The sequence below is a fragment of the Barbus barbus genome (genome assembly GCF_936440315.1).
Source record: "Barbus barbus genome assembly, chromosome: 36".
Taxonomy (NCBI): Eukaryota; Metazoa; Chordata; class Actinopteri; order Cypriniformes; family Cyprinidae; genus Barbus; species Barbus barbus.
The window spans coordinates 2,706,929-2,724,439 of record NC_136714.1 but is presented as its reverse complement, the minus strand read 5'-3'; the positions used below and the strand labels follow the sequence as shown (position 1 = coordinate 2,724,439).

The 17,511-nt window shown below is 36.1% G+C and overlaps 3 protein-coding genes across 4 annotated transcripts; 1 reads left to right on the top strand and 2 right to left on the bottom strand.

The window, feature by feature from the left end:
- Positions 1–289: 289 nt before the first annotated feature.
- LOC306855824 (lys-63-specific deubiquitinase) lies at positions 290–4,127 on the bottom strand. The gene is made up of 8 exons (XM_079394718.1): positions 3,951–4,127; positions 3,751–3,870; positions 3,019–3,106; positions 2,831–2,919; positions 2,683–2,738; positions 2,315–2,446; positions 2,180–2,223; positions 290–1,798 (listed from the first exon to the last, which is right to left on the bottom strand). Exons 1-8 carry the CDS (start codon positions 4,053–4,055, stop codon positions 1,650–1,652), a joined length of 783 nt encoding a protein of 260 aa, XP_079250844.1. The 5' UTR covers positions 4,056–4,127; the 3' UTR covers positions 290–1,649.
- A 2,452-nt stretch (positions 4,128–6,579) lies between these two features.
- Positions 6,580–12,573, bottom strand: LOC306855739 (FUN14 domain-containing protein 2-like). 2 transcript variants are annotated; one of them, XM_079394571.1, is made up of 5 exons: positions 12,486–12,573; positions 10,536–10,683; positions 10,380–10,455; positions 10,156–10,284; positions 6,580–8,051 (listed from the first exon to the last, which is right to left on the bottom strand). In XM_079394571.1, the coding sequence occupies exons 1-5, from the start codon at positions 12,496–12,498 to the stop codon at positions 7,974–7,976; spliced, it is 444 nt and encodes a 147-aa protein (XP_079250697.1). In that variant the 5' UTR covers positions 12,499–12,573; the 3' UTR covers positions 6,580–7,973. The 2 variants fall into 2 exon arrangements, with proteins under 2 accessions (XP_079250697.1, XP_079250698.1); XM_079394572.1 differs by having other exon boundaries at positions 10,536–10,650; positions 12,486–12,567.
- LOC306855531 (cx9C motif-containing protein 4-like) lies at positions 6,861–7,225 on the top strand (the record flags this gene model as incomplete). The annotated part of the gene is made up of 2 exons (XM_079394286.1): positions 6,861–6,918; positions 7,014–7,225. 2 exons carry the CDS (start codon positions 6,861–6,863, stop codon positions 7,223–7,225), a joined length of 270 nt encoding a protein of 89 aa, XP_079250412.1.
- Positions 12,574–17,511: the final 4,938 nt, after the last annotated feature.

Genomic DNA, 17,511 nt, shown 5'->3' with positions numbered 1-17,511 from the left:
TGTACATAGCAATATCGGATAAAATAAAGGATATTTACTCTATATGAGAATTTGCACTTCCATATGTTGGACAATATCTAGAGACCTGGTTCAGTGCGTGAGATTTCATTTCTCGAGGACAGAAGTGCTGTAAAAATATTGTCAGAGTATGTGAGCATGAGGGCCATTTCCATAATCCACTGTCACCACAAGAGCAATGTGAGATCACTTCAGACCGATCGCATCAAAACACAGCTCATTTTACAACAATAAATATCATGAAGAAACTCAACTGCACTCATATCTGTTTGGTAAATTATATAGTCCAGCCTGCTTTTATACAACAGTAAATACAACAGATATTAGACACAAAAGGTTATCATTATTTATCATACATAATTATATTTTTATACACCTCTAAGCGTATTCAGTCAGCTCTGCTTGACCAGTTTCACATCTAAAAAAGATTAAGGTCTGTCTGTTCAATAAAACTGTCTGCAGTTCAACAAGGGACACCTGTGCCACCTAGTGACAACAAATAAAACAACATGTGACTATTGGGTGGATATAATAGTCGGATTCATATTTTATTGCCACACATAATGATGCTATGCAATTAGTTTTACATTAATACAGTAAGGCAAGATTAGTCACCAACAGAGTGTTGGACAGGACTAGTTAAAACAACCCTCAACCCAGTTTCAGTTCTTCCAAACTACCAGCTAAAATAATACACTTATTCACTATTAACTAGAAGTTTTTTATAAATTCCTAATTTGCTAGTTAGTAAGGTAGTTGTTTAGGTATTGGGTAGGATTAGGGATGTAGTATAAAGCATTAACATGTGCTTAATTACTACTAATTATAATCTAATAATCTAGTAATATGCATGCTAATAAGCAACTAGTTAAAAGACCCTAAAATAAAGTGTTACCAAATATTCATATCTGTATTTCATCTGGAAAAGCTCATCTTTATGACACCTTCTCTACTTACAGTCTACTGTTCAACCAGGAAGCTACTTGACATTCACAGAAACATTCAGCAACAAGTCTAGACTGAAAATCTGCATGTAAATGACAAAAAGGTATATAGCTGTTTGTAAAGTGTTACAGAGTTTAAGTTAGAGGTTTGATGTCTAAACACAGATTCCAAACTGAATTTAGTTAAGGAGAGAAAAGTGAGAAAATAAATATTCTGTAATTATAATGTAAGTCACTCTAGATTTCACAATCAAATTTTTTAAAGATTCATAATATTTAGAGATTCTCCCTTTTATTTCACACTGTCATATTAAATTGGCATGTATGTACATTCAGAGATTTACAGCTTATATCTAAAAAAATTGCATCAGTAAATAATGTCTGTCACGTTTAAAGAACCATCAAAATCAAATCCGTAACAGAGAAAAAAAAAAAAAAAAAAAAAACCTTTTTAAGAATATTCAGTGAGTATTCATACTACTACAACAAAGATACCAGCATGTAATTTCACATACACACACATATATATATACATACATATATATGCACTGAGACACAGCATTACAAAAGTGCTGAGGTGACAAAATATAATATTACAGACATCCTGTCTTTGCCCTCCCAGTGATTCCTGATCAAAATGTGGCAGCAGGGCAGTGCTTTCAGTGCAAAAAAAAAGAGCTATTCTCCTTATAATGAAGCCAGTTCTTGTGTCAGTTGTTCTTTCTCTTCCTGGAGTTTGATGATGCTTTGTTTGTTCTGTTCCAGTCGATCTTCCAGCCACTGCAGCAGAGGGCCGCTAATGGCCGACATCTGACTGCACAGGTTTTTAGTGAACACTGAGAAGCACACATACACACAAATTACAAAAGCACAACTGTAAACATGGTTCTAAATGGTTACACACTTCACATTTGTCAAATAAGGTTAGTCCCACACTATACACAACAATATAAATAACATATGAATTGACAAATGATCATTTCTTTTTAAAACTAATTTGCATTATTAATTGATCTATGCGGTTTGCATATGGAATGTGTTTGATTGATCCTATTTAACAATCTACAGCTGCTTCACACTGAAAAGATGCTGTAACGCATTAGTTTGAGTGCAAATGAGAGAACAAGTGTCATGACGGTGAGAAAACAGCTCTGATTTTATTTACCCAAAACCACTACTAATGCCTTCAGGAAATACCAAGTAGATTTCATAATTACCTGATCCATTATGTATCTTTGTGATTGGATCCAGATGAGTTAAACTGAAATATTGGTGCAAAAAAAAATATTGCATGAGGTCCCGAGTAACCATTTACTAAGTTAAACAATCTGAAACATATCCACAAGGATTACCTGTGAATCCTTCTGTATGTATCCTGTTCTTCTTGACAGAGGATTCTGGGCAGTTCCACGGCAGACTCCAGGCATACTTTCCCGATGGCTTCATGTGGGACTACATGAACGGGGATCTCAATCCGCTCATACCTTGTCATAAGCAAAGAATGCTATATTTACGAGCAAAAACACTGCACAAAAACTATTTCTCATCAAATACTGAGAGATATCAGATAAACAAAACATGGGCTACCAGTCAGGTGTTTAGATTTAGATTTTTATGGACAAATATAAATGACATCTAAGTATGATGTATGGATCTGAGTTGCAAATCTAAAAATGTAAAGCTTTCAGTTATTCATTCAAATAAAAAGCAGATTATTTACTCTGAGCCTTTCTGGGCTTGTACTGACTGGAAACAGGTGTACAGGACTCTACCGGTCTACAAGAGAAATAGAAAGAAAAGTCATGGTAAAACGAGACAATAAAATAATAACTCTTCAGAATCTCTTCAAGATGATGGGCTTAACATACCTTTGTGTTTTTATCTTCTATAAAACATGAGAAGATGAGTCCTACGAAACCCTGGTCCATCATCTGATACATTGCTTGAGTCCTAACATCTGTTTAATGCAATAATAATTGGAATTTTATTCAAATAAAGGGAAGATAATAATGCATAATTCCATGCATTAATACAAAAAAAAAAATCAACAACTTACCAACATGTGATGGCCAGACAGTGATGTGTGGATGAGAGTGGTACCAGCCCACAACCCTCATGGGACGTCCCGTCATCTCAGCCAACCTGTGCCTCATATTAAGAAAATGGGCTACAATAACATCAGGATTACGCTTTATAATTCATTTCATTAAGAATCATTTTGAACATTATATTAACGCTTTATGAATCAGTAAATGATGTGCATTGATATATGAACATAATGGGGTGCAAATGTCTGAAACCACTAGTCAACTAGTGATCAATCTTTTAATTAAAAACTTTTTTAGTATTCTATTATGAGCTTATCAATTTGAGTGAAATTTTAAAATATTGAACTAATCACAGATTCTTGCTTTTTTTGCATGTTACAAAATGTCCCAAATGGAGTTATATGTAAACATGAGTCAAAGATTCATGACTTTCTGCTGAAAAAGTATTAAATATTATAGCAATGTTTGGTATTGAGAGCTATTATTTCAAATCAGTGGGAGCGTTTGATGCATGCCATGGTACTGAATGATTACCACATTTAAGTAATGTAATTACATGGTTCTCCAGTCTAAGAAATGCCATGGTATTACCGTGGTACTTGTCCAACAGCATGCTACTGCTATAGAACCAGGTTTTTACTACAATGTTTGTGTGTTGCAGCCCCATAACCATAAAAAAAATGTAAAAAGGTTATTAAACAAAAATAATGCATATATGTAAGAGAGCGTGTGAAGGATATCTCCGCCTCGGTGGACGCTGCTGACAGCTGCTCTGGAGAAATCTCCACTCTGTCTTTCCTCTTGTCTGATCGACGCAGAATTATGACAGAATGAATGTGCACAATGCGGTTTGTGTCCACCTGTTGGTCATTTACAGAGTCTCATAAACACAGCTGTTGTCGTTCACGCACATTTATACAAAACAAGAAGAAATCCAAACCTCGCCAATGCAGAGCCCCATCACTTCCTCTTTCTCCGTGCTCAGAGCATGATTCATACAGACTAGAAATGCGTCTGACTCTAAATGCACAGCGCTCACTGCCATTATATGAAGTACAGTCTAACAGTTTATGTTTTCTCTGATTTGTTTGCTTGTTTATCACTGTACACACTTCACATCAGCAAAGCGCATGCGCTACATTCAATTCCTTCCGACAGGAAACAGGAAAAACCACGTGGCAAGCAACTGATTTACGGTGACCGGGAAGGGACATGTTTTGTTGTACCGTATATTTCACCAGTTAAAATAAATGATCATTCTTGATATCTTTACTAGTTGCATAATGGTATTTTTTGATATCCCCAGCAAAAAAACTCATTTTTGATATCAAAAATGGAATCACTCACAGGAATCAAATACTTCATATCAAAATTTTAATTTCATCTAGTAAAAAGTGCAATTCTTAATTCACTAGTAAAATATCACAATAACTTGCCATTCAAATGCAGTTACAGACAGGTATTTCAAATAACTAATTTATTACTAATGCATAAGGAATGAAGGATATCACCAGTTACAAGACACCATCCCCCAGCGCTCTGGAGAATCAACACCTGGCAGACGACTTGAACGAGTTTTATTGTCGTTTTGAAAAATCACCCCACACCCGCCCTGAACACCTCTCCACACAACCATTAACACCTCCAGCAACCCTCCTCTCTCCCACACCTACAATTAAAATCAGTGAAGATGACGTGTGCCAGGTCTTCAGGAAGAACAAAAGAAGGAATGCACCAGGCCCAGATGGTGTGTCACCAGCCTGCCTAAATATCTGTGCTGAGCAGCTGGCATCTTCACACAGATCTTCAACAGATCACTGGAGCTGTGCGAAGTCCCCTCATGCTTCAAACACTCCACCATCATCCCCGTCCCAAAGAAACCCAAAATTACTGGACTTAATGACTACAGACCTGTGGCTCTAACGTCTGTGGCCATGAAATCATTTGAAAGACTGGTTTTAGCTTATCTGAAGGACATCACTGGACCCTCTGCAGTTTGCCTACAGAGCAAACAGGTCTGTGGATGATGCAGTCAACATGGGACTGCACTTCATCCTGCAGCGTCTGGACAGATCAGGGACTTATGTGAGGATCCTGTTTGTGGACTTCAGCTCCGCTTTTAACACCATCATCACGGACACCCTTCAGAATAAACTGACACAGCTCTCCGTCCCCACCTCCGTCTGTCAGTGGATCAACAGCTTCCTGACAGACAGACAGCAGTTAGTAAAGCTTGGTAAATCCACATCCAGCACTCGTACCATCAGCACTGGATTTTACAATACTGTCAGAGATGGGTTACTATCAAATTGTAGTTGATCAGTGTAATTGAAAATTGTAGTTGTAATATAATCCAGGTTACTCATTTTAGGTCATGTATTCTGACTATATGTAGATTACGTTTTATTTAGCCTAACTGTTTTAGTTTTACTATTAAACATACCATATTGATATAAAAAGCAAAGAGAAAGAAAATATATTCCCTTATATATATATATATATATATATTATATATATATAATCAATATCATAAGATGCATTAAACATCACATTAAACCAGGGTTTCCAAAACTGGGCTTAATGTAGGCTAAAAAACTGCTGTGTGAGTTGATAAAAAACTTAAAATTATATCATAAAAAAACTCAAATCACTTTAAACTCTTGAACTTCATCTGTATGTCAATGTGACCATTAAGCGACATCGAACTGTAAATGTGTGAATGTGAATGTGTGGTTACATTATTAATCTTTTAACTTCCTTAAATATTTCAAGTAAATAGTTTTGACTGACAAATAAGTTTGCATTAGCTACATGAACAAACATTAATAAACATGAAAACAGTAATGACATTACTACATGCCCAAAGTCTTTTAGGTTTGAAATATTTTTTGTCCAGACTTCCAGAATCAACAACTGAAGGTCACTGGATCACTTTTGATTTTAGATAAAGACTAGACACTAATGGAATAACCGTTTTGAGAACTTAAAGCAGGAATTGATTTGGAGTGAAATACTTTAAAATTATAGCCTACACTTAATGTATCCAACAAACAAGTTCCTCTATAAATATTACACAAAACTCATCTTCCTGAATCTTAAGCAACACTGGTACAGAAGTTTTTTTGCTTTTTTCTCTCTCTCAATATAATCCAGTACACGAAGGCTATACCCTGATTTACTTTATTAGTGTAGGCTATTCTTACAGTTTATCGTTATTATTGTGACCGATAATTTTTATGTTCATTAAAAAATGCTATGGATGTTAACACTGTTCATGGTTCATGATGCTGTAGTGCATCTCCTGCACTAGAGCACAACACAGAGCCACTGTACCGAATGTGAAACATCCTGCAGTTGTGATATGAATAATAATAATAATAATAAGTCATTACATGTATATAGCGCTTTTCTGCTTTTTCTAAGCACTCAAAGTGCTCTATATTGTCAGCGGGTATCTCCTCATCCACCACCATATCTTCTATTTATTTTTCTGATAATAAAGCATATAAGCTTAAAAAACTACAAAAATGAGTTTTGATTTCCCTCAACACAAATCAAGATCACTATTTGACATCATGTGACAGGAAATGGTTTTATTACTGGGTGATACCAACTTCTGCGGCTGTAATGTCGCAAAACTGTCCGTGACTTCTCTTATAAAACAGCATTTTTTTTTCGTTGTAAACTCTAAAAACAGATCAATCTGAAAGAAATGGCTAATGTCAAGCATGTTGAAGATGAGGGTGTTTTCTAACCGGAAGACATTTAGACTTGCACAGTCATGTGTTTACAAGAAGTGACAGATTTAACTGGAATTATTCCTCGAAGCTGCAGCTTATCTTAAAATAAGATGCCACAGAAAGAGCCTTGCCAAAAACAGGCATGTGCCATACAGAAATGTCTACAAGGTAGCTTTATGATCTCAATGTTAGTTTAACCTTGCTTTGCATGAAGACTACAGGCTAGCAGTTTAACCTTTTTATGACTTTTGCATTTTTAACAGCCAACAAATACATTGAAAGCCTTTGTGAGGATGTGATTCGAGCCATGAGGAAGTGTTGTGAAGTCCATGCAGGAGAAAACTCTCTCTGGATTTGCCAAGGAACACAAAGTCAATCATTTAATAGAAAGCTAAACAGTACGCATGTATATTTGCTGCAAGAGATCCTAGGAGACTTTCATGGACATATAGAACACATATTCTTCAAAGACTGATCACAGTCATCCTTCACTTGTCTCTTATTAATCAAACTTTCATTAAATCATCAAGCTGTCTCTGGCTCTCACTGTTTATTCAACCTAGTAACACAGTTCAGTGAGAATATCGTTATGAATTCAACATCTGGAATACTACCTGGACTTAATAGAGGTGGAATATTATATCATGATGTGCTGAGCATTAGCTGTAATTTAGGAAAACAGATGATATGTATTTCATAAATATCAATACAACAATCAAAACAAAAAGGCAAACCATAATTGTTTAAAACCTGATTTACTTTGAACATTACAGTCATTATTAATTAAAATTACAACTTTTATTGACCCCTCGGTCTTTGAAGTAATGTCCAGATTTATTACAAAAAGTTTGAACAATTAAATGCACTTAGCTTAATCACCATAAAACTGAACGTTTAGATATGAGTTTTTAAAGGGCTAATTTCAAATGTTTTAACTATTTGCATCTTTAAACAAGCTGACTTTTCAAGTCATGTGTCAAAAATAGTTTGTACCAAAATAATATAGCAAAATGTTCAAATAAACAAAAATGTAAAGCAATGCACAATCAAAAAAAACTGAAAGCATACATTCTTAAATGTTTCCTTATGATCACATCCTAACAATCTAATTTTGATCTAATAAAGGAGTGCTGATTTAAATACAAGCTGCAATATCACACAAAAGCTGTGATCTGATGTTTGATGACATCCTCAGAGCGTAAGACGTAACAATGAGAGAGATCCTATGAAGCCAGACCAAGCAGAAATCCGCCAGCGAAACCTCCTGTGAGAACAATGTTGTTCTTGACAAAACCTTGCACCTACGTGGAGAGAAAACATTTAAATCAATTCAACACAAGGGCTGCTTAAAATCAATGACATTATGCTTTTTAGATTTTCATATAAGTCCGGAAAGACAAAGAGAACCAAATCAAACAAATTAAAATATTTTCTTTGTCATTTATTTATTGAGAAAAATGATCCAATGTTACATATCTGTGCGTTGCAAAAGTATGTGAACCTCTTGGATTAGCAGTTAATTTAAAGGTGAAATTAGAGTCCATCTGTGCAGAGGTGTTTTCGGTCAATGCAATGATTATCAAATGTCAGTACATGACCTGTTTTATTCAAAGAACAGGGTTCTATCAAAAGAGTTGCTCATCACGCTAGAAAAGGTTAAAAAAAACCATCTCTAAAGAGTTTGCACTCCAGAAATCCACAGTCAAACAGATGGTACAAACGGTGGAAATTCAAGACCACTGTTACCTTCCCGAGAAGTGGTTGACTAAAGCAGAAGGTGTAATAGTCTGCGAGGTTGCAAAAGTTCCCAGGTAACTTCTGAGCAGCTAAAGGCCTTTCTCACATTGGCTAATGTTCATGAACCCACCATCAAGAGAACAATGAGCAACCATGGTGTGCATGGCAGAGTTGCAAGAAGAAAGCCACTGTTCTCCAAAAAGAAAATCGCTTGCTAAAGATCATCTGGACAAGCCAGAGGACTATTGGAGAAAGGTTTCATGGATGAATGAAACCAAAATAGAACTTATTGGTTTAAATGAGAAGCTATTATTTTCGGAGAAAAGAACACACTGCATTCCAGCTTAAGAATCGTATCCCATCTGTGTAACATGGTGGTGATGTTATCATGGTTTGGGCCTGTTTTGCTGCATCTTGGCCAGGACAGCCTGCCATCGTTGAATTCTGAATTATACCAGCAAATTCTAAAGGAAAACGTCAGGACATCTGTTCAAGAACAGAGTCTCAAGAGAACGTGGGTCATGCAGCAAGAAAACAACCCCAAGCACACAAGTCATTCTACCAAAGAATGGTTAAAGAAGAGCAAAGTTAATGTTTTGGAATGGCAAAGTCCAGTCCTTAATCCAATTAAAATGTTGTGGAAGGACCTGAAGCAAGCAGTTCATAGGAGGAAACCCACAAACATCACAAGGTTTAAGTGGTTCTGCACTAAAGAATGGGCTTAAACTCCTAAATGTTATTGTGCAGGACTGATCAGTAGTTACAAGAAACTTCAGTTACTGCAGCAAAAGAAGGTCACACCAGATACTGAAAGCAAAGGTTCACATACTTTTGTAACGCACAGATATGTAACACTGGATATTTTTTCTCAATAAATAAATGACAAAGCAAATATTTTTCTCTCACTTGTTTGATTGGGTTCTCTTTGTCTGCTTTCAGGACTTATATGAAAATTTGGTGATGTTTTGGGTCATATTTATGCAGAAATCTAGAAAATTCTAAAGGGTTCACAAACAGCACTGTATGTATAAACAGTATATTCACACTCAAATAAAAACGCTGTACAGCCTACAGTGCATTTAAAGTTGCACACAAAGTACTCTTCAGAAACTTATCATGACTGAAGACATACGTAAATAAATAATTAACAGTTTAAGTAAAAAAGCTCATCTTTAGTGTTTTAGCTAATTAACAGACTATAAACATTGGACAACTTTTCTGAGGTACATGTAACAGTTTCTCAACGGAAGCACCAATGCTTATTACGAATATTGGATTGGATTACTGGAAGCTTTACTCGTGTAAAAAAGCACAGTCTAAAAAATTAGACTTGGGATTTAAGAACTGGTATCAAGACACAAAGTTAAAATGAATATCTGTGTATTTTTGGGGTATCTAAAGTTACCTCGCATCAGCCTCTCTGACATTTTCATGTGTGTGTGTGTGTGTGGCGCTTGTTGTTGAGGGGAAAAAAGCAGCGCATACTATATTCTGCATTCGGTTGCATTTTTTTCTCTCAATACAATGAATAAGCAAATATACAATTTGATATCAACTACAATACCATGATATACCGTGATTTGGTGGTTTACAATGAGTGCGTTTTGAAGGAAACAGAATATTACAATTCCATAAATGCAAATACAAATTCCAACAGTATTTTCTTACCTCATTTAACTTTGTTCTCACTTCCTTAGGAGGCTTGTCTGAATTCAGCTTCAGCTGCTGCTTTGCCTTGTTCACATCTCGCTCAACTCTTTTCCAGTCTACTTGAATGTAGCCTGTGTGATGAGCAATCTGAAAGTGTATTGGAGATTGCTTACATCTTTAAACAATATACACTCTCAACAAAATTACGATAAGCACTTGGTCTTTACAGTTTTACAGTTTACCTGGAGCAAAAAGAAGCCGCCTCCTACAGCTGATGCGGCCAGCTTCCCAACTTTCCGAAACAAGTACCCTGCACACCTAATAGAAACACAAGGGCAAGCCGTTTACTTATACTCTACTCAGTGTTTTGATACGCATCAATGTTCATAATGACTTACCAGCCGCTCACTCCTCCGATGGTCAACTGTGTTGCAACGGAGTACTTCTCAGCAGCAGGTCCAGAGTTATTTTTGCCAAACATTTTGTTCCACCACCTTTGTTTCTTGACATGCTCTGCCAGTTCCATCACATCAAAGGTTTCGGTGTCTGTCAGACCACAGTAAGATCCATTTTATATAACATATTTAAATTAATCCTGACTGAAACACAAAAGTTTCAATATTCCATATAAGGCTGTTTCATGCTACAAAAGTGTGACATATGAGACCACAATTTCTTCTTGCCTCGCTTTGATTTTGAGCGCAAATGTTCTTTAAAAAAGTAAATACATTTTATTAATTTAATATTTTCATTTAGCACTTTTTTGTAGTTGCATTTATTTGTTTGCAAAAGACTATACCAAACTACTTAGCAAGGTTTTCTTTTAAAGAATTGAATTTGTTAGTACTTTTATTCTTTATTATGCTACTTTTTTTTACTTTATGCCTTAAATAAAATGATCACAATCCATTTTAAAACAGAAATTAAAAACGTGTGCATGCGTGTCATTGTTTCTGTTATGTTGAGTCATACCTGAAGGCGCAGAAGCAAGTAAGCATTAAGTCTACTTTAATTTACTGTTTTGGGTAGAGACACTGGCGGATACAACACAAGGTCAAGGAGAAAAGCAGTTAGAAGAACCAGAAAAACAAGCAGATTAAATGCAATGGCTCTGTTCTCCATCCAGGTGGGATACAGGATCTCCCAGAGAGAACTATCACTGTGAGCACTCAGCATCTTTACATGATAACCCTGGCTAATGATGTAACCTTGCTGGATTCCAGACATAAGCCAGACACAGAAATAGCACACGACTGCAGCCAACAGCCAGACGGACCACAGTATCGCTTTCACACGCATCTGAAGTACAGATAGACGAGTTTGATATGTCCCGAGTATGACCTGGCACACTCACATGGTGTGTATATATCCTGCTAATCATGCAAAGCCTGAACTCTGCTGAACTCAAAAAAGGAGATTTTGTTTTTGTATACTGATCTTTTTGGGTGTCAAGCAAATGTTTCTCTGTCCTTCACAGGATAATTCCAACAGCTCAATATTTTTGCTGTTTTAGTAGACACATCCAAGGTTTCTCTTACATGTGACCCTGGAGCACAAAACCAGTCTTACGTCACTGGGGTATATTTGCAGCAATAGTCAAAAATACATTGTGTGGGTAAAAATGATCAATTTTACTTTTATGCCAAAAATAATCAGGATATTAAGTAGAGATCATGTTCCATGAAGATATTTAGTAAACGTCCTATCGTAAATATATCTATACTTTACTTTGATCAGTAATATACATAGCTAAGAACTTCATTTGGACAACTTTAAAGGTGATTTTTGATTTTTTTGCACCCTCAGATTCCAGATTTTCAAATAGTTGTATCTCAGCCAAATATTGTCCTATACTAACAAACCATACATCAATGGAAATATTATTTATTCAGCTTTCAGATGATGCATGAATCTCAATTTCTAAAAATTGACACTTAAGACTGGTTTTGTGGTCAAGGGTCACATATAATCGCATATAAAGGACGAGGGGTGTGTGGGTAACATGAATTATGACTCAAACATGAATTGGTTTTGCATGTGACTTTCTGTGCTTTGCTAGTGTTGTGAATATGCGAGTTACAGCGTTTTAAATGCTATACAATTAAAAGAATCTCTCTTTGTCGTTTAAACTGCTTCTATACGCGGATAAAACATGTGTTTTAATGTAAACTGTACTACATAGCCTACTGAAGGACGTGTGTTTACATGTGTGTCATCATAATTCAGCTACTCTGAAGGTCCTTTCGTGAGGAGTAGGCTTGTTATAACGTCAAACAGAGAAATTTGGTAATATGCAGTTTTATTTAAATGTGCATTAAGTGATAAAACATGAAAGGCATGGTGCTTACCCTTCTCAGACATTTTCCTGCGTGTTTTCTAGCCGGACGATAATTTTCGTGCGCATCCTCTGCGTCACGTGATCTTTACAGTAGGCGTGTTCGGCTTGAAGCGGCGATCGGTGTTTGACATCAAAGCACCGCGAGAGCGATTCGAACGCTTCAAATGAGCCGCATGCTCTCGCGGTGCTTTGATGTCAAACACCGATCGGTCTGCGCCGTTACATGTTTATTTTGGAGTGAGCTATATATTGAAAAGTTTCGCAATAGATAATATTCAGTTTAGGGCACTACTTCATTCATTTATATTGTATCTGCAAGTTGGCTGTCTTGAAATTCAGAAAGTTATATATGATTTCATTCATTAATTTATTTGTTTTATCTAATTGGAATAGCGGGATCAAGTTTTTCTAAGGTTTTGAGTCAAAGTTCAATTGCACAAATGTTGCCAGAAAATCGAAATAAATAAAAATAAACATTAAACTGTCCAAACTAAATGTCCTTGCTCATAAATGGCATGTGGGCAAATTGTCAAAGTGTCATTTTATATAAAATGTCTTATTTACAATGATTTGTTGGTAGAAACTGCTATGCTATTCAAAAATATGAGGATCCACTATAAGCGCTTTGCAGCGATATGATCAGATGTATTGAGTCTGTTACATTCTTTATTTATTATTTATAAGTTGTAAGTTTTCAAAACTCTTAGTACTAATCTCAAGTTTCCTTATCACAACACAAAAAAGGGTTTCATCTACGCAAACTTTTCATTCACGCCTTTGTAAATGTAAATGCTATTGCTATCAAACTTTTAATTTAGCTCTCTTCTCATACAGTTTAATGTTTGTCTATAAAAGTGTTCCATTATTTAGTGAATCTGTACATTTTTATAGATATACAGTTAGGTCCATATATATTTGGAGACTGACACAATATCCATAATTTTGGCTCTGTATGCCACCGGAATAGAATTAAAATAAAACAATCAAGATGAAACTGAAGTGCAGACTTTAAGATTTAATTCATTGGGTTGAACAAAAATATAACATAAAATGCTTAGGAATTACAACCATTTTTATACACAGTCCCCCCCATTTTCAGGGGCTCAAATGTAATTGGACAAATAAATAAAATAATAAATAAAATATTTGAATATTTTGTTGAGAATCCTTTGCAGGTTGCTTTTGCTGTATGTTTTGGGTCACCATCCTGTCCTCTTTCACATCATCACTAAACACCAGTAACCCAGTGCCATGCATGCTCTGGAAGCCATGCTCATGCATCACGCTGCTCCACCGTGCTTCACAGATGTTGTAGTGAGCTTTGGATCATGAGCTGCTCCAAGCCTTCTCCATACTTTTTTCCTCCCGTCATTCTGGTACAGGTTAATCTTCATTTCAACCGTCCAAAGAATGCAATCACCATTTGAACTCATGTGGAGATATATGCGCATGCACTCATAAAAGAGCAAAGATATCCAGAGGAGAAAGAACACAGAAGGGAGGAGGGAGCGAGACAGAAGAAAAGGAGTGAGAAGGGAGGAGGGATTGCAGAGAGGCAAACTCACAGAAACATCTGGCAGAGAGCATGATGTAATTTAACAGTCAGCAAACCACTTGGAAGTGGTTATGTACTGTGTGCAGGTGCTAAAGTCCTGCTGGAAAAGCAAATCAGCATCTTCATAAAGCTTGTCAGCAGATGGAAGCATAAAGTGCCTCAAAATCTCCTGGTAGACGGCTGCATTGACTTTAGACTTGATAAAACACAATGGACCAACACCAGCAGACGTCACGGCACCCCAAATCATCTCTGACTTCATAAACTTCACACTGGACTTTAAGCAGCTTTGATTCTGTGCCTCTCCAGTCTTCCTCCAGACTCCAGACCTTGATTTCCAAATCAAATGCAAAATTTACTTTTATCTGAAAAGAGGACTTTGGACCACTGATCAACAGTCCAGTTCTTTTTCTCCTTAGCCCAGGTGCTTCTGACCATGTTTCTGGTTCAGAAGTGGCTTGGTAGCCCTTTTCCTGAAGACGTCTGAGCGTGGTGACTCTTGATGCACTGACTCCAGCTTCAGTCCAGTCCTTGTGAAACTCTCCCAAGTGTTTGAATCAGCGTTGCTTGACAGTATTCTCAAGCTTGCAGTCATCCCTGTTGCTTGTGCACCTTTTCCTACCCAATTTCTTCCTTCCAGTCAACTTTGCATTTAATATGCTTTGATACTGTCAGGATCATGGACCTGTTTTTGTTGTGTTTTTGCTCCCCATGTGTTCTGTGACCCAGTTTCTTCCTCATGTTAATTGTTAATTTGATCCCAGGTGTGTCCCCTTAGTTCCCTCATTATCCTGTGTTCATAAGCCCTGTGTTTCCCTGCCGTATGTGTTTGGACCGTTAAAGATCGTGCTTTGAAAGTACTCCTCGCTCCGTTGTTCCTGGTTCCTTGCTTCCTGGAGAAGTGTGACAGATATAGCACTCTGTGAACAGCCACACCGTTCAGTAATGACACCCTGTCACTTACACTCTTTATGGAGGGCGTCAATGATCATCTTCTGGACCATTGCCAAGTCAGCAGTCTTCCCCATTATTGTGGTTTCAAAGAACAAGAGATACCCTGAATTTATACTGTAGTGATGGTCATTTTTGACTTTCATGAGCTGTAAGGTCTAATCATCAAAACTGAAACAAAAACACTTTTGAAATGTTTTACTTTACATGTAATGAATCTAGAATACATGAAAGTTTCACTTTTTTAAATAAGTTACAAAAAGAAATGAACTTTTTCACGATATGCAAACTTTTTGAGATGCACCTGAATATGGACCTAACTGCAGATCCTGTAGAACTGCATGGTGTGCAATATGATTAAAAGTACTAAACTAAAATAATATCGTTTTGGTGAATAAACCAAATGTTCTCACTACGTATTACAAAGATCTTGTGCTTTGAAACAATTATAATGTGGCCTGAATATATATCTAACTGCAATGAATGCATGAGATAAGGTTCTGAAAGAGTGACTAGTAATTACCCTTAATTCATTTAACTGAAAAAAGTTTAGTACACATTTAATTTAGTTAAGGCAAAATAAATCTGTTTAGTTGAGTCAACACGATTTAGTTGGTTTAGGCCAATATGAATTTAGGCCAAAGTGATTTAATCTAACAAGTTGAACATTCACTTTATTAGGTACCACTTTATCAACAATTTCATTGATGTTCAACAAATAAACAATTGATAAAGCCAGATGATTGAACGAGTCTACTCCTTCAACTTCATGCCTTGCCTTCCTTTCTGCTTTTTGTCGGTTTATTGAATGAATATGAGTAAGGTTCAAGGTTACAGGAATACTGGTTTACATATAGTGATCAACCTTATAATCTAGAAATGAAAATATGAACATCGGAGGGCTCACATCCTTTCATGATGAGGGAGTCCTTCTTTGAGGTGTAGCCACAATCACCAGAGTCATATTGCTTCAGCCAAATTTATTTTATCATTTAAAGAAATAGTGTCCATTTAATTAAAGACCATTGTTATACTCTGAAAGTGCAAACCCATTGTTTAAAGGCCCACTACATGAATTCACCCTATTACATATCAAAAGTATATGTAATAGCTTTGCATTTAAGATTAAAGAGTAATATTATTCAAGAGTTATATTTTGTTTTGATTGTATGTGTTATTTATTTATCTATCTGGGTGGTGATGGCACAGTGGATAAGACACATGCCTTTGGTGTGACAGACCCGGGTTCGAATCCACTGTGAGACACCAATGTGTCCCTGAGCAAGACACTTAACCCCTAGTTGCTCCAGAGGCGTGCGACCGCTGACATATATAGCAATTGTAAGTCGCTTTGGATAAAAGCGTCAGCTAAATGAATAAATGTAAATTTGTCGCAATCTCTCAAACCCCTTGCAGCTCTATTATGAACCTGCTGGCGTTGTGGGAATTCCCTTTGCTACATTCATGTCCACTATTTCCCTAGTTTTACATCATGATACTGTCATGGTTGGTTTGCAGAATGTACATTCACCATGTCTATAATAACGTAACCATATTGTTTGGGTTCAAAGATTTAATCACAAAGTCAAGCACCAAACACCAAAATGAGTTTTCAAGCATCAAAGCAATAAAAGTTTAATACAGCTTTAACATTACAATGTGTCCTGTTTGATTAATTTTTTCCTGTGCAAAAATAATGACCATCACACATTTTTACCATGATTTGCAGAAGACACAGACTCTGGCAAAAACTCAGGCATATTTGAACCAGAATCATTAGAAGACAACGTCTCTATTTCAGGATCGCAGAGCAACCCCTAAAAACTAATTTTTGTCAGTCTTTACAACTATCCTTCAAATCACTAGGTTTTACCCATCAGCAAGTGGTTTTTAATCATTTATTTTAATAAGTACAGGTCAGAACGATGTTGCTTCGTTTTTACAAATATATCAGTTACATTGAATGGATGAAGGAACTATTTCATCCATATTTTGACATTATATTTTCACAAAAGTTACTTGAGACATTAAAGCAGACACGGTACTTGCATTTAATATGCTTTCTGTGTATTCAAAAAATGGGACGTCTCATCTTTGACCCTTCGTGATCAGTTTTTCCGTTTTCAGAGAGGCTTCCATATCAGTCACACAATGAGGGAATGAAACACTTGCTGTTATTAATATTATTTCTTTTTCAACTTCGACTACAAAGCAGTCTAAAATTGCCATATGATCATCTGGCTTGTCAATCAACAATTTCCTTGTATTCTCAATCAAATCATTTCTTAATTTGCTTGTTTGATTTAGTAGTTTACTTTTTTCTTTCAGAGATGTGGTTTTAAATGTAAAAGTATGCTTCTAAAACCATGATAAGAGTTCCTTGAACATTTATGTGTTTAATTGTGATTGTGAAATTTAGAATCAACATTTGAGTCTATGGAAATGACTGTATAAGACTCGTTTTTGTCAAAATTTTATTTTATTTTACATGAACTGTGTACTACATCATGGAATATAAAACATAATAACT

Excerpts from the sequence above, each read along its gene's own strand:
- LOC306855824 (XM_079394718.1), bottom strand. The coding sequence starts at position 4,055 with ATGGCAGTGAGCGCTGTGCATTTAGAGTCAGACGCATTTCTAGTCTGT. Across the intron at positions 2,739-2,830 it reads TAGAAGATAAAAACACAAAG|ACCGGTAGAGTCCTGTACAC; the intron begins GTATGTTAAGCC and ends TTTCTCTTGTAG. Across the intron at positions 2,447-2,682 it reads CAAGCCCAGAAAGGCTCAGA|GTATGAGCGGATTGAGATCC; the intron begins GTAAATAATCTG and ends GCTTATGACAAG.
- LOC306855739 (XM_079394571.1), bottom strand. Across the intron at positions 10,456-10,535 it reads ATCGGAGGAGTGAGCGGCTG|GTGTGCAGGGTACTTGTTTC; the intron begins GTAAGTCATTAT and ends TGTTTCTATTAG. Across the intron at positions 10,285-10,379 it reads GCGGCTTCTTTTTGCTCCAG|ATTGCTCATCACACAGGCTA; the intron begins GTAAACTGTAAA and ends ATACACTTTCAG.